At 37.8% G+C, this 27,024-nt stretch overlaps 1 protein-coding gene and 1 pseudogene across 6 annotated transcripts in view; both read left to right on the top strand.

Moving 5' to 3' along the window:
- Window positions 1-27,024, top strand: part of elmod3 (ELMO/CED-12 domain containing 3) — a 32,507-nt gene that overhangs the window by 2,144 nt on the left and 3,339 nt on the right. For 2 of the 6 annotated variants that reach the window (XM_088335359.1, XM_088335357.1), the window contains exons 2-13: window positions 2,625-3,334; window positions 6,569-6,640; window positions 6,706-6,780; window positions 6,894-6,963; window positions 8,374-8,436; window positions 8,574-8,662; window positions 9,660-9,783; window positions 9,868-9,990; window positions 10,082-10,212; window positions 11,290-11,366; window positions 11,449-11,576; window positions 12,892-21,188. In XM_088335359.1, coding sequence (XP_088191485.1) covers window positions 3,242-3,334; window positions 6,569-6,640; window positions 6,706-6,780; window positions 6,894-6,963; window positions 8,374-8,436; window positions 8,574-8,662; window positions 9,660-9,783; window positions 9,868-9,990; window positions 10,082-10,212; window positions 11,290-11,366; window positions 11,449-11,576; window positions 12,892-13,142 — 1,296 coding nt within the window. In that variant the 5' untranslated portion in view covers window positions 2,625-3,241 and the 3' untranslated portion in view covers window positions 13,143-21,188. The other 4 variants (XR_015850457.1, XR_015850456.1, XR_015850458.1 and 1 more) reach the window with 4 other exon arrangements.
- Window positions 21,863-22,022, top strand: LOC148364996 (U2 spliceosomal RNA; annotated as a pseudogene).

The raw sequence follows: 27,024 nt of genomic DNA on the forward strand, positions 1-27,024 counted from the left end.
TCCCACGTTCCAAAAACATGCATTTCAGGTGGATTGGCCGGTCCAAATTGTCCCTAGGTGTGAATGAGCGAATGAGTTGTCTGTCCCTGTGTGCCCTGCGATTGGCTGGCAACCAGTTCAGGGTGTCCCCTGCCCACTGCCCGGAGATGGCTGGGATGGGCTCCAGCCCCCCCGCGACCCTAATGAGGATAAGCGGTATGGATAATGAGATGAGATGAGATGATTAAAATAAATTATTTTGTATCATCATGATCATGTTCAATATTACAAATGCTTTTAATGTCAATATATTATTATTTTCATCTCATCTCATTAGCCGTACCGCTTATCCTCATTAGGGTCGCGGGGGGGCTGGAGCCCTTATATTATTTTTTTAATTTTTTTTATTTATATATATATATATATATAAAATACATGGTTTCTGTTTTGTTGGATTTAATTCATTCTAGTGCAATTTTCACATAGCAAATAAGATAAATGCTGTTGCTCCGCCCTGGACCTGGCCGGGGCCTGCGGCCCCTGGACCCTGGCTATTTCAGCTGAAAATGAAAATCTCCATTCTGATCCCTGCATTTACCGCTGAGGAGCCTTCCTTAAACCTGCGACCTCTTGGTCCCAAGACAAGCGCTCTACCTCCTGAGCTACTGCCGTCTTAAAAACTCGTGTTTTCAGTTTGTCTTGCAAAAATTGCGAATAGCATAAAATGATACATTTTTTATTATAAGGCTCATAATTAACTGTATTTGGATACTTTGTGCCAGTGTTTCCCATCCTAAGATCCTGGAGTACCGACAGCGTTTAATTGGTCCTGCCAAAGTCTTAAAATATATATAAATTCTCCAACTAACTTTTAAATTTCTCATACAAATGATTGTGAACGCCAGGATGTGTGCTTGTGACTTTGACGAGCGTCGCGATTTCTTCAAGTTTAACATTTTTAAACTATCGCTGACCAGAAAAAAAGGTTGAGCGCCATGCAGAAAACCTGCCAAGCATCTCGTCGCACTGGCGATGTTTTCAACAGAGCGTAAAAACTCGGCGCTGCCATTGCTAAAAATTACAAAAATATGCTCTAAAGGCCTATGTCCACCAAAGCGTTTTACCGCTAACTGTAGCTCATAAGTTGCGTGGTACAATAACCTCTTGTAAACCATTGAAGAAGATATTCTTTCCTAGAAGCAATCACAAAAGCAGCTGTACTAATATTTAATGCTGTAATTGCTAATATGAGTTTGCATTTATCCATCCATCCATTATCCGCGCCGCTTATTCTCAGTAGGGTTGCTGGAGCCCATCCCAGCCATCTCCGGGCAGTGGGCAGGGGACACCCTGAACTGGTTGCCAGCCAGTCGCAGGGCACACATGGACAGACAATTCACGCGCTCATCCACACCTAGGGACAATTCGGACCGGCCAATTAACCTGACAAGCATGTTTTTGGAATGTGGGAGGAAACCGGAGTGCCCGGAGGAAACCCACGCAAGCACGGGGAGAACATGCAAACTCTGCACAGGAAGGTTGGTAGCTGTATTTGAACCCATGCCCTCAGAATTGTGCTGCACACGCGCTAATCACCGCGCCGCCGTGCTACAGTTTGCATTTAATCAACTCTAAAACTGATATCAGTGATTCGGTCTGTTTACTTGCTGATACAATCCTGTAAATTAGTACAGCATCACCGTTGGAACAGCCCTAGTTTTTTTTTTAGTCTGGATGATGAGCGGATTTTTGGGGGGGTTAAACTCCTGTCTTGTTTACCATACTTTGTGCGTGTGACTTTTTTGCGGTGTCATCTCCTTCCATAACTAGTGTACATATCATTCAATAGTTTACAAATGCACACATTCACCATAGATGTAGCTTCTTGATTGTTCTTCGTTTTAAATATTCCCCTTATAGACCTTTTTGAATTCGAATTGCGCAAAATCTTCTTCCGGAGGAGCATGTACCTAGAACCCCTTAGAATGTCCACCCACCAGGGACTCTTAAACTTATATAGGAAATACTGTATGTTTACCTCTACTGTTAAAACCAATTAATTTTTTTCATAAATGTGTGCATGTGTCTATAATACATATACTCACCTTCTGAATATTACCAAACCTCTAAAAGATAACTGCAAAAAATTGTTTGACACCATTGATCTAAAATGTACGAGTATATTTTGACTTACAATTGTGAAAATTAAGTAAAGTACTCCCACATTTTTAACTTGCAACTCTAGTAATGTTATGAAATTTGTAGTTGTAGCTGTAAAAATTATCACTTAATCACTCAATTAAAACAAAAATTAAGTATCATATGAAGTACATTGCGTAAGAATGATTTGTGCTTGTTGTGAACACCTGAGCAACACAGCCATAAGAGAGGGAACAGTACGTGGCAAGTCTATGTGCCTGCAACTGACAGGCACTTACATTTTGTAGTAAATTTACAGTATCCATGGTTCAAGAATGTTATAGTGAGGTTTTGTTTTTCAAGGCTCCCATCGTACTAAATGGGCATTAAACTGTGATGCAGTATTTATTATAGATCACTTAACTTTTTGGGTGAAATCTATAGCTATTTTATGTGTGTGCTCTCCCAGAGAGCTTTGTGATTATTTGTTTTCCTTTACATTGCAGATTTGATCGCATAAGGGCCCTACTTCCCTGTGGAAAATTGTTACCAAAAAGAAAACAAGTCATGAGCCGCATCTAGACACCTGCCATTATCGTTGTTTCACATGAGCCCAAAGATACCCGAGTCATTTACGTGTACAGAAATCTCCCAGCGCATAGTGGATTTGTTTTGAGATCCAAAGTAATAAAGAGTCTACTATGAGGAAAGTTCAAGCCTGAAAAGTGATGTCCTTATCCAGATTCTGGGTACCTCTGATGGCAATGAGGAGCGAAGCAACTTGCCAGGCCGATCTGTGGAAGGCAGGAAGGAGGGAGGGCTCTGGGAAGCCTGCCATTTCCTCTCGGCGCTAGACCAATATCTGCACATTCCTCTCTGTGCACACAGTCAAGGTTAGGAGACTTTCAGAGGAGACAACCCAGAGAACCGAAAGTCTTCGCTGTTTTAAGCGGAAACTAGATATGTGTACTGTCGGGTGTCTACCACTAGTTTGGTGAAGTCTTAGCCTGTGGCAGTAGTGGACATTCCAATATCTATATGAAACATAAAACGTTTCCATCACCACACATGAGCGCTCAAGAAACCATGATAGTCCTTGCGACTTGTCAGCCCTTATCAGTCCATGATCTCTAAGGCCTACAATTGGGAAGACCCCTGTCGGCCAACACACTCATATGCAATGGAAGAAGACTTGGATGTCACTTGCCACCTTGAGGTAATAGATATGGCCTTGTGCATATTTCATCATTTTATTTTGTCTGGTGAATCAAAAATGAGTCTGTTGCGTCTGCATTAATTTGTGATCGCATTTATAGTCACAATTTTATGGCAACATGCTTTCTTCCTGCACTTCTATGTTAAACTAGTGTTTCAAAAATATTTATTTTACCCAGGCACACTTTTCTCTTAGAATCAATCTCTGGACACACTGCACATAATAATCAATGTACTTAAATAGCTTTATTTGAAATATATTGATATATTTTAGAGATTAATTATATCATTCATTTTTCAATGTTTTAATTGTGACGATTGGCAATGTAGCTTAAGTTGAATACATAGTAATTTTTAACCTTAAAAAATACAAAACTTCTACATTTTTGTTTCTATTAAAAAGAAAACTTTTTACAATTTGCCAGATCAAATGTTACCTTCATAAAAATTAGTTGCCAAAATGTTGTACCTGCTATAATGTACAGGACAGTCTCAGAAAATTAGAATATTGTGATAAAGTTCTTTATTTTCTGTAATGCAATTAAAAAAATAAAAATGTCATACATTCTGGATTCATTACACATCAACTGAACTATTTCAAGCCTTTTATTATTTGAATATTGCTGATTTTGGCTTACAGCTGAAAAAAACTCAAAAATCCTATCTCAAAATATTAGAATACTTCCTCAGACCAAGTGAAAAAATAATTTTATAACAGCAAAACTAAATCAAACATTTGAAAATGTCCATTGATGCACTCAGTACTTGGTTGGGAATCCTTTTGCACGGATTACTGCATCAATCCGGCGTGGCATGGAGGCAATCAGCCTGTGGCATTGCTGAGGTGTTATTGATGCCCAGGATGCTTCGATAGCGGCCTTCAGCTCATTTGCATTTGTAGGTCTGGTGTCTTTCATCTTCTTCTTAACTATACCCCACAAATTCTCGATGGGGTTCAGGTCAGGGGAATTAGCAGGCCAATCAAGGACAGTGATGCCATGGTCAGTGCACCAGTTACTGGTGGTTTTGGCACTGTGGGCAGGTGCCAGATCATGCTGGAAAATGAAATCCTCATCTCCATTGAGCTTTTCAGCAGATGGAAGCATGTAGTGCTCTAAAATCTCTTGGTACACAGTTGCATTTACTCTGGACTTGATGAAACACAGTGGACCAACACCAGCAGCTGACATGGCTCCCCAAACCATTGCTGACTGTGGGAACTTCACACTGGATTTCAAGCAACTTGGATTTTGCTCCTCTCCAGCCTTTCTCCAGACTCTGGCGCCTTGACTTCCAAATGAAATGCAAAACTTGCTTTCGTCTGAAAAGAGGACTTTGGACCACTCTGCAACTGTCCAGTGCTTCTTCTCCATAGCCCAAGTCAGACGCTTCTTCCATTGTCTTGAGTTCAGAAGTGGCTTGACCATGGGAATACGGCTATTGTAGCCCATTTCCCGGACACGTCTGTGAACTGTGGCTTTTGATACCTGGACTCCAGCTTCAGCCCACTGTCTTTGAAGCTCCCCCAAATTCTGGAAGCGGCTCTTCTTCACAATTTTGTTAAGGCTGCGGTCATCTCTCTTGGTTGTGCAGCGTTTCCGGCCACATTTTTCCCTTCCAACATACTTTTTGTGGATATGCTTTGAAACTGCACTCTGTGAACAGCCTGCTCTTTGAGAAATTTCTTTTTGTGTCTTACCCTCCTGATGGAGAGTATCAATGATGGTCCTCTGGACAGCAGTCAGATCAGCAGTCTTCCCCATACTTGTGATTTAGTTTACTGAACCAAGCTGAGTGTTTTTAAGGCTCAGGAAACCCTCGCAAGGTGTTTCGAGTTAATTAGATGATTCAGGTGATTAGTTGAATAGCCTACTTGTATACTTTTTCATGATATTCTAATATTTTGAGATAGGATTTTTGAGTTTTCTTAAGCTGTAAGCCAAATTCAGCAATATTAAAATAATAAAAGGCTTGAAATAGTTCAGTTGATGTGTAATGAATCCAGAATGTATGACATTTTTGTTTTTTTAATTGCATTACAGAAAATAAAGAACTTTATCACAATATTCTAATTTTCTGAGACAGTCCTGTATGTGCTAGTGGATGATTTATTAACATGATTTTAAAGTGAAGTCACATTTATTTGTATTGCCCTTAATCACAAAATGTGTCAGAGAACTGCACACAATTACACCATGCCCTGATCTGAAACCGGCATGCAGGCAAGGAAAAACTCAAAAACCTCAGCATGAGGAAAATAAGAAACCTTGAAAAGGGGCTAGACAAGGAATAATCCCCCTTCCAGGATGACCAGGCTGCACTAGATTTTGCACTAGGCAACAACACACAAAAAGTAGTTAACATTAATAAACAAAGTAAATATAAGTAATATGTAACATTTTCCAAGAAATCCAAGACGGCGGCGACGCAACCCATGTTCTTTGATTTTAGCTATTTTTATGTTTTCTATTTCTTAATTTTGAATAATTTACTGTTGCCTAATAGAAAATAATGTAGCACATTATTCTGCCACGGCACAATGGTTAAGAATAGAATTCTTTTTCTTGTCATTGATATCAATGTGGTGAGGCATTGTATGCAACAAGATAAGACGTCGCACCCCAGAGTAAACATGTAATAGATTTTAAGGAGAAAAATAAGCCCAAATATTGTCAAGATAAACAGGCAAAATATTGAATTGTCTTTATTGACAACACTGTGCTTAGGGACTTGCCTAAGTTATAATAATAGTGCAATGACAAAATAGTGAATCGGAACAATGTGCAATAACTTAAGCAGCAACAAAAATCCCAAAAGAATCGCAAGATAAATATTTTTAGAGTTTGGTGCGCTTGTTGAAGGTGGTGATGGCCGTTGGGAAGAAACTGTCACCAAGCACGTTTTAAGGGACCAGCGACAGTAACACTACTCTTAGAAAAGTGCGAGATCATTTGTTTTTAAGAAGTTCACCCACATATTTAATTTAAGCTCTTGCTGTAATTTCTGCTCTATGTTGCTTGCCTGGTTACTATAGCGGCAGCTGACGGAGCACTACTCTTGTCCTCAGCTTGCTTTCTTGCTGTGATCTTTGAATTGCCTCCACTTCATTGCAAAGGTCAATTTTAAATTAAGAATAGGATTAACAGGTGTCTTCTTGATGAGTTTAAAACAACTCCTGTGTTGTACGTATCATAACAATCCGCTGCATGTAGTGTGACGCCCTCTTCTTATTTAGATTCAAAATGGATTGTCTCCAGAATGTAAATCTTCAGAGGAGACCACCAATAGACACATGAACCAAAAACCTGTGAGTATCTACTTTGTAGTCCCCGCAACTTCCTGTTCTGAGAAAACCCACAACTTTGTTTTCAGGTAATGAATGGATTGATAGTCAGCCATAATGGCAAAGACCATACCAATGGTTGTTCCCCACTCACATCCATGCCGGTAATTACGTCTTGTATGGTTCTGTTCCATATTATATTTAATAAAAGACCGTGTTTGGCTTTATTATTATTTTTTTAATATGATTGAAAGTTGATGGTGTTTAACTGGTCCAGATTTCAGCGCTCAAACAAAATGGTCTGCTGCAGACTCTTGCATCGGGAGGAAGTCAGACTGAACCTGAAGGTACGCACACAAACGCTCGCCATGGTCTCTCATCTAGTTCCCAGCGGAATTTAGTCGATGTATCCTAGACACTGCGCTGCTATGCAGATAGAACCTCCAGTGGAAGAACAGGTTGTTGGCTTGGTGCAAAAAACATTGCAGCAGAAATAAGATCTTAAAACCATGCTTGAGTCCCAGTCTGATGCGAATTTTGGCCTTGTTCGGGCCTAAAAATGTAATTCATTACGCTCTGGTCTGGCCAGGCTTCTCTCTTGCTGACTTAAAAAAAATATATGTACATTCTGTATGTCTATAAAATTGATACAAAAACTTTGTGTGGCTAAAAAGAAAAATCAAACCACAACAAAAAACATATTTCTTTTTATAAAAGAAAAAAGCATTTAAAAAAAAAAACTTCTATGCTTTGGCTGTCGCCGACCATACATTAGATCAGACCTGGGCACTCCGGTCCTGGAGGGCCGTATGTTCTGCATGATTTTTGAGGTTTCTCTGATCCAATACAGGTGATTCCAATCACCAGTATCGTTAACGAGCACTTGCTAGCTTGCTAACGAGGTTATAATTTGTATCACCTGAGTTAAAGAAGAGCAAACTTCAAAATCTGGCAGGACGTATGGCCCTCCAGGACCGGAGTGCCCAGGTCTGCATTAGATAGTCTAGCTCCTCTTTAAGAAGGGTCGTCCTTGTAATCAGAAATTGATCACATGGGTGATTAAATCAGTATCTTGTCACAACTCACTTAGATGCAACACTACAGTGGGCTGAGACTGTGAGTAGTTTTGGCCTCATGAGACTGTGGTGCACAAACAAAACAAAGGTCTCTTCATCACAACACGTACTGTCCTAAACTTGCAATTCAAATAACTTGTTCCTGTCTCTTAACTACCAGTCATTGTTCTTCTTTGCCTTTCTGCCTCTCAAAGTGCAGCGCTAGATTTTTAAGGACGTATTGTTGTTGTGGTATATGGCCCAATTTTCAACCAGTTGAAATGACGGATGGCCTCGACACTTTCCTGTCCACTCTTGAAAAAATTGTCCATGATGGAAAATTGTCAGTTGATGTAATATCTGCAGACACAGAAATATAAGTGATGTACATTTTTACAGTCTTGTTTAACATAGATTTTGTTACAAATGACAGGCATTTCATTTGTTCTATGATATCACCTCTTTGTCCTCACAATTAAAATATGACATATGGGCTTTCCTTCGGGCTCGGTCCTGCAAATCAAGTTAATTGTTGGGTTCGGGCTGTGTCGGGCTTTTATTACCTGCGTGCCTTGGTCAGGTGGGGGTGGATTTTTTTTTAAGGCCCTGATTTATAGTTCCTTAGATATGGAGATATATATTTGGAGATTTTAAAAATGTTGTGAATGTATTTTCTTAACTTATGTCTGCATGTCTCCACAGAAGAAAATGTGGAATTGGAAAAGGCCAGACAAGAGTGGGAAGCTTTGGAAAATATCCAACCAGGTCCGAGTTGGCAAAATTTTTACCTTTTGGCATTAGTGCGTTATCTGCGAGTGTCATTACGACTTTGCCCACAAAATAAAATTTCTTTCTGATGTTTATTATGTTTTTTTGTTTTTGTTTTGTTTTTTATCTTGTAGCTCACACTGAGGAATTTATTGCTACTCCACTCATCTCTTTCAATGAAGCTCTTCAGTACTTCCAGACGGCAGATCTCGGGGACTTGCTTGTAAGCAATTAAAACAGAAATCCCTTGTACTCCACATCACTTTTTAAAGTACCAAAATTTTAAAATATAAGTCGCTGGAATGCAAATATTAATTATTATTTAAATAATATGAACAACTGACGCCAAGCACATTGGGGCTGAGACCGAGACGCTGCCAAAGTAATTTGACAGCAGCAAATGTTTTTCTTTGGTTCAAAACATTAACCTGAAACCAGTAAGACTTACCAATTGTCCTCCATTTCGAACAATGCAAAGCCCTCTCTCGCGGTGCCCTCTTTAACTTTTAAAAAACTTAGTATGGTGTCAGGCCTTGAATAAAATCACAATTTTTCTGGAGACCTTTTAAGATTATACCTTTATTTGACCTTTAAGTCATTTCAACACTTTATATTCATCATGCATTTTTAACAATAAGACTTATGTTTATACACTGACCAATGTACAAAAACTGACTTTTAAAATAGGAGAAAAAGATGATAAATTATCCTGTTCCAACAGGTCTCCCACTGGCATATATATATATATATATTTTTTTTTTTTTTTTGATCTTTAGATTTTTAAAATAAGATATACTGCCTTCCACTGCGAATAATTTTAAGTACCGTATTCATTTTCCTATTTCACAAGAAATACTACAAGAACAGTTGAATGTATTGTAGAATAAGAAACATTGCACTTACATTGAGTAAAATTATTTTCCAGTGGAACAATAATTTTATTTTTTCAGTGTGTGTGTGTTTGGAAATGATTACTATTCAGTGCATTTGTTACGAGTAACTTTTGTTTTTTTGTCCTTATTAATACTTTGATTTTTAAACCGATGCAAAAAGCAAAAAAAGCTGCTTATTTATGTTGTGATAAGTATTTGATGTCAGGACTACGTTTGAAAACAGGGACACAAAAAAGGGAAAAGAAAATGTTGAAAAAATATTTTAATCTTGTTTCTAATCCCTGCAGTGTTTTGTCTCCTCACTTAATTATTTTGATTTTTGTGTAGAAAAACATCCAGCCAACTATTCGTCGGACAGGTCTGGCCGCCATCACGCACTTCTTTTTTGGGCCCCCACGCCTGCACAGGGAGCTCACAGAGGAGCGGGATCTTGTCTTTGCCATTGCGCAATGTGAGCATGTGTTCCCGTGTGTGTGTTTGTGCAATCATCTTGGGGTTTATTCAAACGCTGACTTGTGCATTTTTCTCTCTATAGGCCACGTGGATAACAGCCAGATAGTCCACATGCGTGTTCTCCAGACCATTTACAAAAGGCTTGTTGGCTGCAAGCAGGACTGTCCTCGTTATGGGACACACTGGGAAAACATTGGCTTTCAGGGTAAAATCTCGAAACATTGCACTCCATTAAACATCCATTCCATTAAGCATTTTTTGTTGGATTAGAAAGTAAGTTCTATTTTGCTTATTAGGTACGGACCCAGCAACTGACTTGCGTGGTACGGGCTTCTTGGGACTCATGCACACTTTGTACTTTGTGATGGACCCTGAGATCCTACCACTGGCTCGAGACATCTACAAGTTGTCCCAACACCCTACACAGGTATTATTTCATAACGAGATGCCCTCGGAGTTTCTAAACATACACTAAAAAAAACCTTAGCCTATTGGCAGATACAGTGATACTACACATTTAAGATATTTTATTTGTAATTTTAACTAAATGTTTAACTTCTTTTTCTAGAGAGCTTTTTTAGAGGTGTCTCTTTCATTTTTTACTACATTTTTACTTGTTTTTAAACAATTAAAATCTTATCATAATGTATGCTATGTTACTAATATTTTTGTTGGGAAAAAAAATCTTTGTTTGCTTAGTTTACGGTAGTAAAAAACAATTTTTCAAAAATATCTTCCATGTAAGATTATTATGAATTAATACTTATTTTGTATTCTTTTTAGTTTCAAGAAAAGTAAATTAAGACATAATAAAACAGAATCACTTAAATGTGTGAAATTATCTTTGAGTTAAAAACAAAGGACGTTTTTTCTTGTTTTGGCAATACAGATGCTTAAAAAAAAAATTGTCCTATTTTTTCCTATATGATTAAGGATTATTTTTACTAAATAGATAATTGAAAAATATCTATGTCAGGTATTGCCTGATGATTTTGCTTATTTTAAAGATTATCTTTTGAAGGATAACTTTCAAATATAACAGTGCCAATTTAATGGGGAAAATATGTTTGTAGTATTGCAAAATGACGAATACAATCCTTGCTACCATAACAATTAAAACTGCTCATGTGGCAGAATTTTATATTACTCTCAAAAGAAGCTAATAAAAATAAGATAATAAATGCAATCCATAAAATTAATATTATCTGTTCTTGTTTTTTGTGGTTTGCCACTGTACTTGGTTTTTATTTTTTTGTCGTTATTGCTAATTTGTTTTATTCTTCCTTTTTTATATATATCATTGCTTTATATTCTGTGTACAGCGACCTTGGGTCTCCTGAAAGGCGCTTTGAAATAAAATGTATCATTATTATTGTTATTATTTTTACATTTCATTTTCATACAGATACAAAGGTTGATCTTTAATACTTTTATTTTGGGATTGTTTTTATTCAAATTCATGTGTTCACTAGTTATTGTAACATTGTTGTGACTGTATATCCAGAACTTTCCCTTCAGTGTGATGTCAATCAACATGACCCGCATTGCTCTGCAGGTGCTCAGAGAGGAGGCCTTGTCCAAGTCAGTCGTACTTTGTTTGTTTGTTTTCCTCATATCTTTTCATTGTCCACAAGTCATCAAAAATGCTTCTCTTTTTTATCAGGGAGTGCAATCGTCGCCAGCAAGTCGTTGGCGTTTTGAATGAGTTTTATGTGGCCACATACTTGCACCTGTACCAACTGTGGAAGACCCAGCAGAAAACCATTGCTGACTCTGGCTTTGTGATAAAAGGTAAAAAGGAAGTCATCTACATAAATTGGAAAGTTTATAACTCTTTAAGGGTATAGCACACCCCCATGTTGGGCAATAATCAATCCAACATTGTGCTGTGGTAGGAATCCTAATCAAATTGGGATTAAAAAAATCTACCCAAAATCATGTCTTTGTCCTGTTTCTTTGCCAGTGCTACATACAGTATAATCACAGGCAGAACAACTGCTTTTTCACCACTCACTGGTAAAAGGTGCAGTCAGCTTTTCTATTTATCTATTGCCATTGCAAAGGTTTCTATCCAATTAAACAAGGCCACTTATAAGAATAAGACGATTACGAAAGTATTCCGAGATCATTTAATCTTCACTTGATTTGTTTAGGTTAGGTTTGGTGGGGGTTATTTTCCAACATTGTCAATATCACCCTTAAAAAACTGGGAAATTACTAAATTAGATGATTTGATGTAGGGAATGCATGTTGTTCAAGATCCAATATTTGCAGGCTGTATATTCAATGCAATTTTTTAGATATGATCAACTGCATTAGATTGTTGATGCACAGGCTGTTATTGAGCACTGGCACGTGGTGGTATACAGAATTGCTGAAAAGAGAGTCAAAAACTTTCTGTCTAGTGCAAATTTAATCCAAGTGGCTTGATGAACAGAAAACCCAACTAACCTGTTTTCTCAATTGGATCATATGGTGTTTGCAACCCTTTAGTCCACAAAATATGGTAAATCAAGTAAAGTAGTTTTGATGATTGTATTCATAATTTCCTTACTCCCCCCCAGAAAAGGTCAGAAAATTAGAGAATAGTAAAAAAAAAAAACATTGGCATTTAATTTTTGCTATTATCTTTGCAATTTTTCTAGAAAAACAAGAGAAAAAAAATGGTGAAACAGTATAGAAAAATAGTAAAAATAAAAAAGTGGTAGCAAAATATTTAACCAATATGAGCCACAGTAACCACAAATAATAAGAAAATGTAATAATTCTACTGTCAGTTTAGGTAACATGATCAGTTGAGCTTTAAGAAAAGATGAAACGAGTCTCAGGAAACTTTCATATTTTTGATTGATAGTGTTCCTCAAAAAATGATATTGAAAAAAGTGTGACTTTGCTTGATTGAGAAACACTGTTCTAGTAGAGCTGCACTTGGCACATTAACTCCGCCACTGTCACTGACATCTACAGCCACCAATGGCTGTGGACGAGTTAATCACAATTTTGTTGATGTTGATGTCAAAGCCAGTTAATGTGATTAGAAAACTCGTGGGTGGATTTTCGCCTTTGGTATGCTCACTCATCGTTGATGTACTTTCTAACCATTCAGAAGTGGAGCTGTTTGCCAAAAAGAACCCCAAGCAGATGCTTCGCCGACTAGAGGTCTTCCTGAAAGAGAGGCGGGCTGGTGGAGTCCCTCGTGGGACGTCGCCACAGCCCCCGCCTCAGCAGCCTTCACCTAGCCTGGAGGAACCAGCAGCTGGAGCGGCCAACGGGCAAGGCAGCAAGGCCAAGGAGATGCACTTCACGGGGGTGTGCGAGCTGCCATCTGACATGGACGGTGACGCCAGGCTCATCTAAGCCTGCGTGTGCATGTGTCTGTATGTGATACAGAGCGCTAGATGAAGAAAGAACACAATATCTGTTTAGAGGTAAGATCGGCCCTAAAAATTCCAGCATCACCCGCAGATTTTAAAGCCCAAACCCAGCCCGAGCCCAAGCAATTTCCGTAATTTACACACTATTAAGCGCACTGTATTATAAGTAGCACCTTCAATAAACTGCCCTTTGGTATATATTTTTCCTACATAAGGCGCACGGGATTTTAAGGCACATGAAATGAAGACGGCTACATACTGTTGTGATGCATTGATTCGTGCAGTTAACTCAAATAGCAAAACATCACACGCAATGGGAATGAAAACCGGGTAGTGGCAGCGAGAGTGTCGATACGTTACCGCGGGACCAACAGTGGTACAGATGACATACAGCAAGGTGTTAGCGCGTATCTTATCATTGGTACTATTTTTACTTATGGGAAAACAAAACTGTTTTGCACAGTACATTATGATAGGTCGAACATTCTCTTCACTACTTCACCTGTGTGTCAATAACCTCTCGGTTTCATTTGGATGCGTATTTAAAAAAGCTTGTGTAGCATTTTCTTTATTCCCTTACATTCATTGGTGAACAGGAGAAACCTATCAGAATGCACAAATCACTTGTGGCACTGTGAGTAAAATTTGTGTGATAATGAGATAAAGCCTAATGCCTGGTCATATGTCTGTACCTCTAGTGGTGATGTGCTGGCACTCTTGCTGACATTATTTGGAGTTCAATTCCCATTGTTTGCAATATTTTGCAATTTAGGTTAGCGATGTTTAGCCATTTGATAAATAATTGCTTAAATTCTGTACAACTGTAAAACCGTTTATGGGACTGCACACCAATACTTAGTGTCTGCATTTCCAAACGTATACGCCGAATACCCCCGTATTTAAGGTGCACCTGATTACAAGGCACACTTTACACTTTCTGGCCAAATTCAGGACTAAGCGAGATAGAAACATGACCCGGAGGTAATGATTGACATTTTAAGCCGGGCCCGATCCGAAATTTGGGTCGGGCTCGGACTCTGGCTTGGGCTTAAGATCTTACCTCTGTTTCCATTTTGTCCCTCAATCGTCTGGTGTTGGGGTGCTGCACTTTGCTAAGATTTTATTTCCTAATATGTTGGGGGGTTTTTTTGTGGTCGGTCAGAGCTCTATTGTTTTAAATATTTATTAAACACCTTACAGCCCGACAAATAGAGCTGGTACAGGATGTCGCGAATGAAAAAAAAATTGCACTTTTCTTAAAATTTAGCGATCAAATGAAATCCACATCTCCACTTAGAGTTTGTACCTTTCGGTCGGTGTCAGGTGCCACGTCAACGCTCTTCACCACAGGGTCATAACCAGCAGCACAACACTTGATCAGGTCACATGCAGTAACATTTGAGCAGGGAGCAGGTTTCACTTTAGCTTGCCTTGATGTTTCCAGCTCTTTGGATTCATTTTTGCTTGATCAACAAATGTACCGTATTTTCTGCACTATAAGGTGCACCGGAGTATAAGGCGCACCATGCAAAAAATGTCTTTTCTCATATGCTTTTCGTCAATAAGGCGCACTTGTCTATAAGGCGCATTCAAACTACAGTAAGAGCTACCATATTTATTCAAGTATAAACTCTGCACATTTTATACATTTCCGGGACATATTCGTGCATTAATTTATCAGTCAAAAAAATGTCACTGACCAAAAACGCAAAACATTTTATGCAACGGCAATTAAATCCAGATCACAAACCTTACTATTAGTGATACAGATGACATACAAAAGGCAATGTATATTCTCACCACACTGATAGAGAGTGTAGAAAACAGAAGGTCGTCCTGGAAGCTATAAGTAAACGCAAAAAGAGCATAACGGGGGAAACAACTCCTTGTCGTGTCTAATGACGAATCAGACTTTGCATTCATTTCGATCTCTCAGGACAAATTTTCAGTTTTTTTTTTCCATTTTCTAACCTTTTTCTGGCACCGTGGGTAAAAAAAAGTGTGACAATGTTATAAAATATATTTCCTTTTCACATGTTACCTGTAGAGGTGGGCGCTATTACAGGGAAGTATCGATCGATACTGTTCCGATACCGATACTTAATGCATGAAAATGGAATTTGATAGTCACAGAAAAATTTAATTTTCTTGCTGTGCTCTATTGAAACCGCTAGAGGGTCCTATTTAATATTTTACCCTCAATCAATCAAAATTAATTTAATTTAATTTTGTTGATTCGTTGTTGCAGCACTATCGCTCGGTAACGAAAATCTTGATATTTTGTTCGATCTGCACACCTTTTGTTATCTGTATCACAGGTGTTCTAGCAGTTAAATGTTTGCCTGTTCACTGCCACGACTTGGATTTGGTTCCCCATAGCATACAATGCTTTAAGATAATGGTCAGTGATGTTTTCCGATTGATCAATCATTGCACAAATACGGCAGTACACTATAAAACCTCGTGTAGTAACGCATATGTTTATATTTTATATGCATTTCCATTTGTATCCACTGTAATTTGCAGTAAATAAGTCACACCGGGTAATAAGGTACACTTTCTAATACCTGGCCAATTTGGGGTTTTTAGACGCACCTTATAGTCCAGGAAAATGTGGTAAAATAACACGCTAGACGGCACATTCCACATGGGGCTCGGACTGTAAAAAACATTCTTGGTGATACATATATACTGACCAAAAACATTACTTTGGTCAAGAACGATCTTTTACAGAAGATAGCATAGGTGCATTTTACACACATCCTCAGCCTTTCATCCTAAATGTTTGGTAATGCTTAAGCTGAAGGTCTTATATAAGCTTTGTTGACATTCCTTGTTAGTGAGCATGCGATTGTATTTTTAAGGGGGGGCACATTTGTATGTGTGAGTGATTGAGTGCTAAAATGGATACGCTGACGTCGAGGAGCGCCTCCTACATATGGTACCGTATGCAATTTTAGCTGACCCTCAACGGTAATCAAAGCGTTCGTGCTGTGTGATTCTTAACTTCAGGGCTCGCGTGCTTGTGCAAGTGAACATCCCCGCTTGGATGGCGTTCTTTCTTTTTATTTCCAATGAGGGTGTAGAATTGTCTGGTTTTGTAAAGCGGATGCCAAAACAAAGGATTTCCTTACATTATCTGATGTTGTTTATGCCATGCGCCCCTAAAAGTTTAAACATGTCATGTTGTGTTTGTAGAATAGCAGTTAAAAAGCTAAAATCCGTCTCTTGGTGCAGTCAACTTGGGACTTGCTGTCGAGTAAAGATGACTTCACAGTTGCTCAGGCCTCAGCTAATGACTAGAAATGGTTATGCTTCAAAAAGCTGGTAAACTGATTGGTTGCTAGATCAGCCCTGTGCTGCAAAAATAAAGTCCTACCTCACTAGCAGAAAAATGTGTTCATTTTCAGTATTTTAGGATATGTTTTAGAATAATGATACATTTTATTTCAAAGAACAGCCAAGGTCGCTATACAGAGAATATAAAACGGTGATATCAATAAAAATAAAATAAGAATAAAACAAACATCAATATATTAAAAAAATACAGTTAAAACGGGGGTTTTCCAGTTAAATGGGGTAAAAAAATGAAGAAAAAAAAACTTTTTTTATCTGATTTAGCAGACAGTAGCCGAGATTTTCCTTTGAGAAATATTTTTGCCAAGATTAGAAAAATAATACCTAAAATAAGCATAATCTCTGTGATCAGCAATATTTAACAGCTTTGTTGATTATAAGTATGCATTTTGCTACAGAAACAAGTTGAAATATAATTCAAGTACACTCAAAACAAACATTTTAATCTAGTTCATACATGTTTTTTTTTAAATCTATTGGTCTCAATTACATATTCCTGCTTGAATTCCATGTCTAATCTCATTGTAAATTATATTTACTACATTTTATTTATGACTTTCAGTCTTCACTCAATTGCAAGTCTTAAATAAATACCCCTATAGTAAAATAAAAACTGGTAGACTTTTCTTTTTAACTTGAATTTTAATAATACTATTATTATTTTTCTAAAACAAGATATTGTGTAACCTGCCATCTCATATATTTGCTGACTCAGTTGGGCATTGTAAACACGTTTTAAAAAAAAATTTCACTTTCAACTTTTCAAGGGCGCCTCAAACTACACACCCCACCTTTAAATATTTATATTATACCAGAAATTATAGTTTTGAAACATAGTATTTGAGCAAAACAATTCCTCAAACAGAAAATTGATTTGCCAATGCAACATGTTGTTTTAGTGGGAAGGATCATTCAAAGGTAGTAAATCCTTTGGGTTGACTTTCGCTCTCACTCATTCACTACCTGCCCAATTTTGATGGCTCAGTGACGTCCATAACTATCTGTGGTAGCGACACGAGTTGAAGGTAATCCGACGTCACCACTAAGCTAGCGAGTGCATGTGCGGTTGTCTGCACACTAGAAGCCAACTTTACTAAGTACTTGATCCGGCTGAATACATGGTACTTAAGTTGTTTCACTCGAAATGACCGGGGCGAAAAGCCCAATTTAAAAAATCTTTGAAACGTGGCCGACAACGGGGTTTTAGGCCCCTGTGCTTTGTGCTCCTGTGAAACCGTCTCCCATGTTTGTAGTCCTTAATCTGTAGCATGTTCAGGTAGCACTAGTACTGTAGCATCCTATAGCCTCCTCCGTTATGAAGCTTGTTGATGTCATGTCGACGTTGGTCTCTAGTGTCGATAAGTGCGCGGACCTTTACTATTATAGCACATTCTCATTTTCACCATCCCTCGCTATAGAAACATTTTAGGCAGCAGACATTGTGGGGATTGGCTTGAATGAGCTCAACTTTATAGAAAACCGATCCTGCCATAAGTATAAATCCATGTATAAATAAATCAATTAATTCCAACAAATATATCCCGTACAAAACATTAACAGCATAAATAAATCACAAAATGCCTACTTATAAGATAAAAATTTATAATTTCTTGATGCATTTCGTCATGTATTTTGCTTTTTATTTTGCCCTTGTCTTTTGTCGTATTTTGTCACAACAAAATGTTATTCAAATGAGCAGGCAAATTAGAACAAAGCTCCGCCAGTTCAACCCCTCCTATTCATTTGAATATATTTTGTGACAACAAAACGCACAAAAAAAAAAAAAATGTTCGACAATGGCGAGAAAATAAGATGAAAAAATACATCAAGAAAAAAAAAACGACCAACTAAATAAATGACATTGGAGCATCAACCGCGCCTAGACTCAAAACCATTTTTGGGTGGCATGTACCTTTTTGGGAGTGTCATTGGCACATGAGAGTTGAAAACCCAATGAGTAAGACTGAGTCTAGATGGAGAATATAGTCCTGAAAGGAGTTAATGAACAGCCACGATGTGTAATTGTCTACATATATATTTTTTGAAAAGGTATAGGTGCTTGAAATCCTTGAAAATGCTTGAATTTTAATGTTGTGTTTTCGAGGTTAGAAAAGTGCTTTAATTTTGGGTGAAGTGCCTGTAAATGGTAGGAATTGTTACCATGCTTCTTGGTAGTCAGACTCAATAAGACCACACATTAACCAAAGAAAAATAAAATAAGTCTGCTTAAGTTTGAAGCTGACACTTCTGTGTGAAGGCTTCCTTCTGCAATTGCAATTCTTCCCTTGTGATTAAGAGCGGCTGGTATTAGTTTGTATGGCGCTGTCAAGTGAAGTTTTATCGCCCCCTACAGGTGCATCAGGACAGGTACTTCAGACCAAGATGCCTGGAGGGTCCCATATTAATAAAAGATGTCTAGAAAACGGAGAAATTGGAAAAATTGGGTTTGAAAGTGCTTAAAAGTCGCTTGAATTTGGCCATGAAAATTTTTTATAAACCCCGTTTATTGTATCCATTTAGTTATTAAATTATCTTTATATACGCACAAAAAAACTTGACATATATGTGTTATTAATATGGAATGTATTTGTAGGCATTTATCTATTTATACATGTATTTCTACTTCTGGCAGGATCGGTTCTCCATACAACTTTTGTCTTCTAAGAAGGTAACAGAAAAAAAACGGTGCCTACATCCCATGGTCATGTGCTTGCCTCTTTTGTTGTTTTTTTTTCATATATAATGCTTTGCCATGCTAGCTGAGCTCTGTCAGATCCATGAAATTTTTTTCCATTTTGGTGTCCTCCGAAATGAGTCGACACGGTCAGGCCAATCATTCGCAGGCGTCGCGCCACCGACGAGGAACTTTGCACTGTTGTAGATAAAACTGTATGTGTGTGAGACGTATGCAAAACGAAGACAAAAAGGGCCACCTTCAGGAGCCATAACGTTCATTTGCGGTCACCTCATCCAATCAGGTCACCCCGTCCCAAACATTGCACCACACTGATCCCGTGTTTTTTTTTTTTTTTTTTTTTTTTTTTTTTGTTTTTTTGGGAAGCTGAGGAGCAGTACAGTGTATGTAAATCAGGAAGTTTGTACATAGAGAATTAATGATTGTAAGATGTATGATTGTCTGTTGGGCATTATACTAAAATACATTGCTTACCTCAAGACTTAAAGACAATTCTCTTTTCTCTCTGCTTCTCTCAAGTCAAGTCATGTTTATTTGTATAGCCCTTAATCACAATCTCCTAATATTTGTTTCGCTATCTTTCTGTTTGCTTGTACTTTGGCTTTTCTTTTTCTCCTGCTGGACTCGTTATATAATGTACAGGATATTGGACAGCTCAAACACGACATACTAATGGCAAACTATGATAACAGAAGCCGGTCTGTGTTATGTGCGTACTAATTAAAGAGACATCTTCACTATATACTGTAGGCCTGTAGAACTCTGCAAATTAAAAGCACTTTCTACTAAACTTTGAATTGGTTTCTGTTGGCCGTGTTGGAATAAAATCCATTCCTTGTGACTTTAGTTTCCTGTGCTTTAAGCAGGATTCGTACGGGTGCTTTAAATCCTTGAAAAGTACTTGAATTCTGAGTGAATTTCTTCTAAATTCCTGGAATTGTTGTTTCTCAACAAGTCTGCTAAAAAAGAATGCAGAAACTGCTCTCTGGTGGCTTAGCTTTGTCATTGCATTTCTTCTTCGTGATTAACTGCAGTTGTCATTAGTTTGTACGGCATTGTCCTATGAAGCATCATTGCCCCCTATGGGTCGTGCCGAAGTGGACAGGTGCATGCTACCCCGAAACAGGGCACTATTAAATGTTTACTAGTGCAAGGATTACGTATCAATTATGGACATTTATGACCGTCCATGCAAAAATGAAGCTACCTTTTCCCAGTGGTAAATCGTAATGAGAAGAACTTGCAACTGAAAATGTAAGCCACATATTAGTCTCATTTTTACCCAACACCTATATGGGGAGATATTTGTCTTGAAAACAAATATATTAGCGATTTACTCAAAATCTATAAACCATGGCTTGATAAATTAACATAGAAGATTAAAAATTGTATATTTAAATCGCAGATGTAATTGTGGTTCTGCAAAATACAAGTTTCTCACAGGATTTTCTTCTTTGAACGGTAGTGGAAAAATTGGAAAATTGACTTTAAAAAAAAGGTATACGAACCCTGTTTAAGTGTTTTTCATCGGTAAAACATTAAGGAACAATCAGTCTCTTGAGCTACAAACTGCTTTTAACGGACCGATGAGTTCTTATTCGTTTTCCCATTTCCACCAAACTGTGTACATCACGAAAAACATTTTTCTTCCCTCGAATTCTTAAGTGCATGCTTCTTATCTAGACAATAAAGAAAAACAAACGGGTTTTGGCAGGATGGCAGATGTGCCGAGTGGTGTCATCTAATATTCTGCTAGCGATCCAGAAGTGGTTCGGTAAATACAATCACATCTTTCGACAACATCCTGCGGTTTTCCTGTCACTGTCTTTGTCATTCCCCTCAGAACATTTTATGACTGTACCTTGATTGTAGACGCCCTATTTTATACTGAGAGTTATTTCAGAATACAGTATGTGCTGTTGTACATTAAATGTATTGTATGGAGAAAATTAAATAAATGCTGTTCACTAAGTTGTATTTGCGTCCTATTTATTCTTGTTTGTGGCAGTAGTTTGGACAGGAATTGTTCATATGCATATGCAATAAAGTGTAAACGATTCTCACTTCTTATTCTTTTCAGGCATGAAAATCTTGAACTCTTCATTTTTTTTAAATCTTTTTGGGGTTTGGCTTGGCATTTGGACTGTATTTGAAACGGTCCTTTTCTTACTCTTACCATTTTCACTCTACAATTAAATAAAATATCGAGCACGCGCAATAATTCACTTTTCTACCCTCACATCCCACTCCGCCTCCTTTCCTCATGATTAATGCGCTTGCTGGCCAGAAGGGAGATGAGAAAAGTAATATAAAAGCAGATAGGTGCGGTGAATTATTTTATAAAGGTTGGGCATTGTTAGCGCATACTTAAAAGAAAATATGTTTAACTTTTTAAGAACACCTCAAACTATGCACCCCACCTTGACTACACCTTTATTGTTTTGATTGTTAATCTTTTAATAGCTTATTTGAAACAAATACCCTGTTTCAAATGTAACACATTGATCGTGAATCCGGTAGTGTGAATCCGCAATAACTGAACCGCGAAGTAAAGAGGGATGACTACAATATTAGTTTTGGCGCTAAAACCTTTTTCCTTCAAGCTTTCTTGCTGTGCTCTATTGAAACCGCTAGAGGGTCCTATTTAATAGGTCCTTAGCTTGGCCTTCTTGGCCTTGCTTGGCCTTTTGATGCTAGGTCATTAGCTTGGCCTCTTTGATTTTTGCATTTCGGAGATGGAATATGAGCTTGCTCTGTCCACTCCACGCATCGGCCCGGTATTGCAGTACCTCCGGGAACGGTGCATTCGCAATGATCGCAGCAAGGCTTTAGGGCTAGGACCTTAGCTTGGCCTTTTGGCTGAGAGTAAGTGTCCCGGCTCCTAGGCTTTGTAGCGTATTATGAACTGACCGATAATGGATAATGAATAACGAAGATAGATCAATAACCCTTAAACCACCCCCCCACCCCCCCCCCCCCTATTTAAAATTTCACCCTCAATCAATAAAAAAATCACAAATAATGTTGAAGAAAAGAAAATAGGGGTGGAAACCTTTTTTTCGATAAATTTGGTCAATTTTGTCTTGCTAATAAAGGAATCATTGTTTCCCAAATCATTTGTAATTCCTCTCAGCAGGAGTCTTTGGTACATTGGATTAGAGAGTGTGCATTGAGCCCCTCCCTCTTGTTAAAAAACAACAATAAATGTAAGTAATAAAATACAGCAATGATTATATGAACATGCTTTTTTTTTTCTCAAATTACTACGCGTATAAGTTAACACATACAATCACTGTCACTCTTCCTTGCAAATAGACATGAGTCTCAGGTGGAGGCATATCTAATGCAAAGGGTCACAACTTTTACTGCACCCAAAAAAAATTGCACAGCAATATTTTGAGTGTTTTTCAAGAATGTGTTTCACGATTACCTTTTTTTAAAATATATCGTTTACTCTTGTATTTTGTCATGTTGTTGCTGCACTGAAAAGTCAATATTTTTAACACACATTTTGTTGTGTCGATGCAGGGATTCCAGTTTAATGTTGCCTAGTATAATAAAGTTTAAACAAGTTAAAAGTTTACAGCAGAGTGAAAAATAGATGTTATAATATTTTGGAAGAATAATGGATTTTTAAAAAATGTATTAATTTATTTTGTGCTGAATAATACATTATTATTACTAATATAACTAAACTTTTTTCCCCATTTTTTTTAATTGATTCTTGTTTGTTTTCCCCCAGCTTTTTACTTCTTTTTTTCTTGCTTTATTATTTATTCTTTCCGTTTTCTTTTTTAATATTATTTTTCTCTTCTTTTGTTTGTCTTTCTGTTTTTTTCAGACTCCCCTCACCACTACATCCAGTTTTCTTTGGGTGGGCACTAAAGCTGGCCCTCAGTGCTTCCATCGCATTTTCACAGCCCCCCTCCCATGTCATATTTTTGCTGCCTGGAAGGGGGTTTCGGTGCTGGGTCATGAAGTTAGTGTGCCTCCTAAGGAATTTTAGCACTATGCGCTTTTACATCTGCACTTAATCAGACCCCCAAAGCCAGATGACTGTGCTGAGGTCGAGTTGCTGAATCACCATGGAAAAAATATCGCAGGCATTTATCTCAACACGTCCTTCACAATATACTTATGTTGTTAGTTTTCTGTCATTTCTTTACAGTAAATTTTAAACCCTGACGAGATGCATTTTACGGGATTAGATTTTACAATAAGTTTTTACAGACTGTTGCTGGGAAGCTAAAAAATAGGAGAATTTCATGGATATGTATGTGTTGGTGAGCCTATTTTTCACAATATTAGGGTTGGGGGTTTGTAAATCTGTTTCCATTTGCACCTAGTGAGCCTGCTGGATGACTGCGTTTTTCTCTCAGTTGTACAACAGCAGCCCTTCTTCTCCCTCCTCCTACTCTCTCCCTGATGTCATTGTTTCCTGCCTGCTGGATGCTAAAGCTCCACTCTAGACACCCAACTCAGTTTGAAGCGATACCCATCCTAACAAAACTTGAAGTTATCAATTAGTGTCAATTATGTCTTTAATCAATTTTGTAAAATACATCCCATAGGTTGAACTTCATTTAAAAGAATAGTGATTATTAGAAGTAAGATTTATCTAAACTATCCACCCATCATTTGTTCTATGTTTCTATTCCTTTGAAGAGGATTCGCGCAGCTTAGCATGCATGCTTGGCAGCACTGTCGGCCTCAGAGAAGTGGTCATGCAGTAAATCACCTTTCCTCCTCCCAAGTCCTCACAAATACAATATGAAAATTCAGGTTTTCTTCAAGCTTGGTCCCTCAAATTAATTTAATTGGTTGGGCTCAGGCTAGCTCGGGCTTTTATACCAGCGGGTCAGGTCGGGCTGGATTTTTTTTTTTTTTTTTAGGCCTGATCTTGCCCCTAGTTTGACTTACTTAGCACCTCCCTAGTGGTAAAAAAAATCATTCCTTCTGGGAAAAAAAAATGCCAGCATCATCTCGTCAACAAAGAAAAGGTCTGTAATTATTTTGTGTTTGTACATTCATATAATATAAGTTACTTTAGGGGTGCGGCATTTGAAAATATAAGGATGCCATCATGACTTTGGGCCAGGAGTTGGCAGCAAAGTAACACATGACTTACGTGCAAGTAACAAGGCATTTCTTCGAGGCGCTCCAATACATTCTTATTTTTTCATCTTTTGGGGGTATGTTTGCCCCGAACGCGGCTGATAAAAGGATATAGGGGCAATAGAAAATAAAACAAAGGCTCTTTGAACTCAGTTCGCCATTGCCAACACTAACTTAATAGATAAAATGTTTAAGTTTCGACATTTTGAGGACATCTCAAACGACACGCCCCACAATTAAGTGTGCAGTAAGCGGTTATGTATCATCAAGTCTCAATCTCATATCTGTCAACCTCAGGCAATTGCTCCCTCTATTAATGATTACAAATCCTCCTCGTGAAGTGATCATACACCTAACAAACACACCGCAGCAACTATTTACTCACAGCAAGACAGACTATATAGAATACCGCAATAATATTAGCAATCTACAATGACGTCGTTTGCTACCAGTGACCGAGATGTTCCTGATTAGAACTGAAATGGTCTTCTTTTTTTCAACCACCCTATAAAACTTGATGTACAGCATACACAATTTGAAATGATCCCCCCCCAAAAAAACGTACAAAATTCGGGGAACGTGTATCGCTGTCACTCTTCCATGCAAACTCATTTTAATTCATTATCAGCACTAGCTTTGAGTGATTCGTGTTTCCTTAATTAGATTCCTTAATTAGACTACTTGGAAAATGCTCAAAGTCAAGATTTTTAAAATGAGAAATTAATGTTTAATCAATTCCTCTGTCTTATTAAGGGCTAGGAAATAAAACGTTAATATGGTTTACTTGACACTTTCGAAGTGATGGCAGGTGTATTTCAAGGACGTCCAGTTTTAAACTTGAAACTCGTGTATTATAAATTGCTTGACGTACATGCTAGGTTTTATCTCATTGCCCGCTGCAGCTGCTTAGATTACGACCTTTATTGTTGAGCTCAGCTGCATCGATTCTTTTCAATATAGAGCATATTGTCTTTGCCCTAATAAACACATACCGTATCTCCATTTTGGGGTCATTTGTTCTATTCAGTGTTAGTGCAAATTACTCCTAATAATGAATGGGGATGCATTTATGTAATGTTTACATTGTAAACGTTACTATTACAATTACAATAAACTAGGGGGGAAAAACTCCTTTGAGCTTTGGGGCCACACGGTAGAAAAAAAAATCACGAGGGCGGACTATAAGATAAGAGAGAGGGAGATCAAGATAAAGAAAGGGAGAGAAAAGAGGACAAGAGGAAGAACAAAAGAACTAACAAAAGAAAATAAAGAGAGAAACGGTGAGAGAAGGGGAAAAAAGTGAAGAGAGAATAACAAAGGCAGAGAGAAAGAGCAATAGTGATGTAGAAAAGAGAGAAAAAGAAAGAGAAAAGGAGAGACAGATAGAGGAGTGAGAGAAAATAAAGGAGAGAAAGAGAGACAGTGATAGGGAGCTAAATGAAGATAGAAAGCGCAAAAGAGAGAGGGAGAGCGACAAAGAGCGATAGAAAAATAAAGAGTAATATAGCGCCAGTTGCTTTGTGAGTGTTGCCAGGATTGTCAACATTGAGTGGAGATATTTTAAACTGCAGCTTATCTTTTTCTTGTGAATTTCAGGGTGGGTCAAATTAAAAACCTTGGTAGGCCGTGATCTGGCCCGCGGGCCGCATGTTTGGTACCTATGCATTTTATGCTTCACAGGTTTTCAGTGATTAAGCTTCACATTGTTGATGTCTGTTTTGTTGAGGCAACCATTGTGTTTAACATTAAAACATAAAGGGACAATGTGTAATATTTACTCCCTCCTAGTGGTACAAAAAACTAATTCCATAAAAATCAAACATTGATTTGAATGCTAAGCAAAAATACATGAACTGATGTTTACTAATGTTTTTTTTTAATTAAAAGTAATTTACACAGTGAAATCCCACTTAGGTCCTTGCAACATTTTTCCAGTATCCTGCAGGCACGGTGGGCCGTGGATCACTGGCCGCATGCACCAGACAACACAGCGCCATCAAGTGGTCAAACGGTAAAGTTTGGGCTAACGACCAATCACGGTTCACCGGCTAAAGCGCAGCCGTGATTGGTTGTCAGCTTAGCTCTGGACAGGCATCAATTTTGAGAATGGTTTCCCCTCGATTGCTTATTAAATCATATTCCATGAACACAAATCCGTTCTTAGACTAGTACAGGCCACACAACATCATATTTTTTCTTTCCTATCATTTGGGTTGACTTTTGTTTTCTGTCGAAAAAAAAAACAAAAACAAAAATGTGTGTGTTATCATGCAGTTACCAAGGCCCCAGCTGGATTTCTTTGCACTGTCTGCATTCATCTTTTCAGTCATAACTATAAAACACTATCTGTTATTTGCTTTATTTCATCACCGCATTGGAAAGCATTTTTGTGTGTCCGTCTTTAAAGTGACCGCGTGTATTATTAACCTACTCCTGGTGGTAAAAATTGATTTGAATAATAAGCAAAAAAGTCTGAAATGTCACATAAATGTGCTTTTTTTTTTTTTTTTTTTTTTTTTTCAAAATACGTGTAGGTTGAACAGTTTGCATTTGTTTTATGTAACATAAGCCTCACATACGGGAGATGGTGTAATTCTTGGCCATCTTGTGCTTCATGTACCCCAAAATAAAAAAAACGTCACAAAAGGCTGGGCAAAAAAAAAGAGGAAAAAGTGTGCGTTTTTGTCACTCTGGATTC

Source organism: Urocampus carinirostris, chromosome 5 (genome assembly GCF_059441175.1).
Source record: "Urocampus carinirostris isolate Australia breed hairy pipefish chromosome 5, RoL_Ucar_1.0, whole genome shotgun sequence".
Lineage (NCBI taxonomy): Eukaryota > Metazoa > Chordata > Actinopteri > Syngnathiformes > Syngnathidae > Urocampus > Urocampus carinirostris.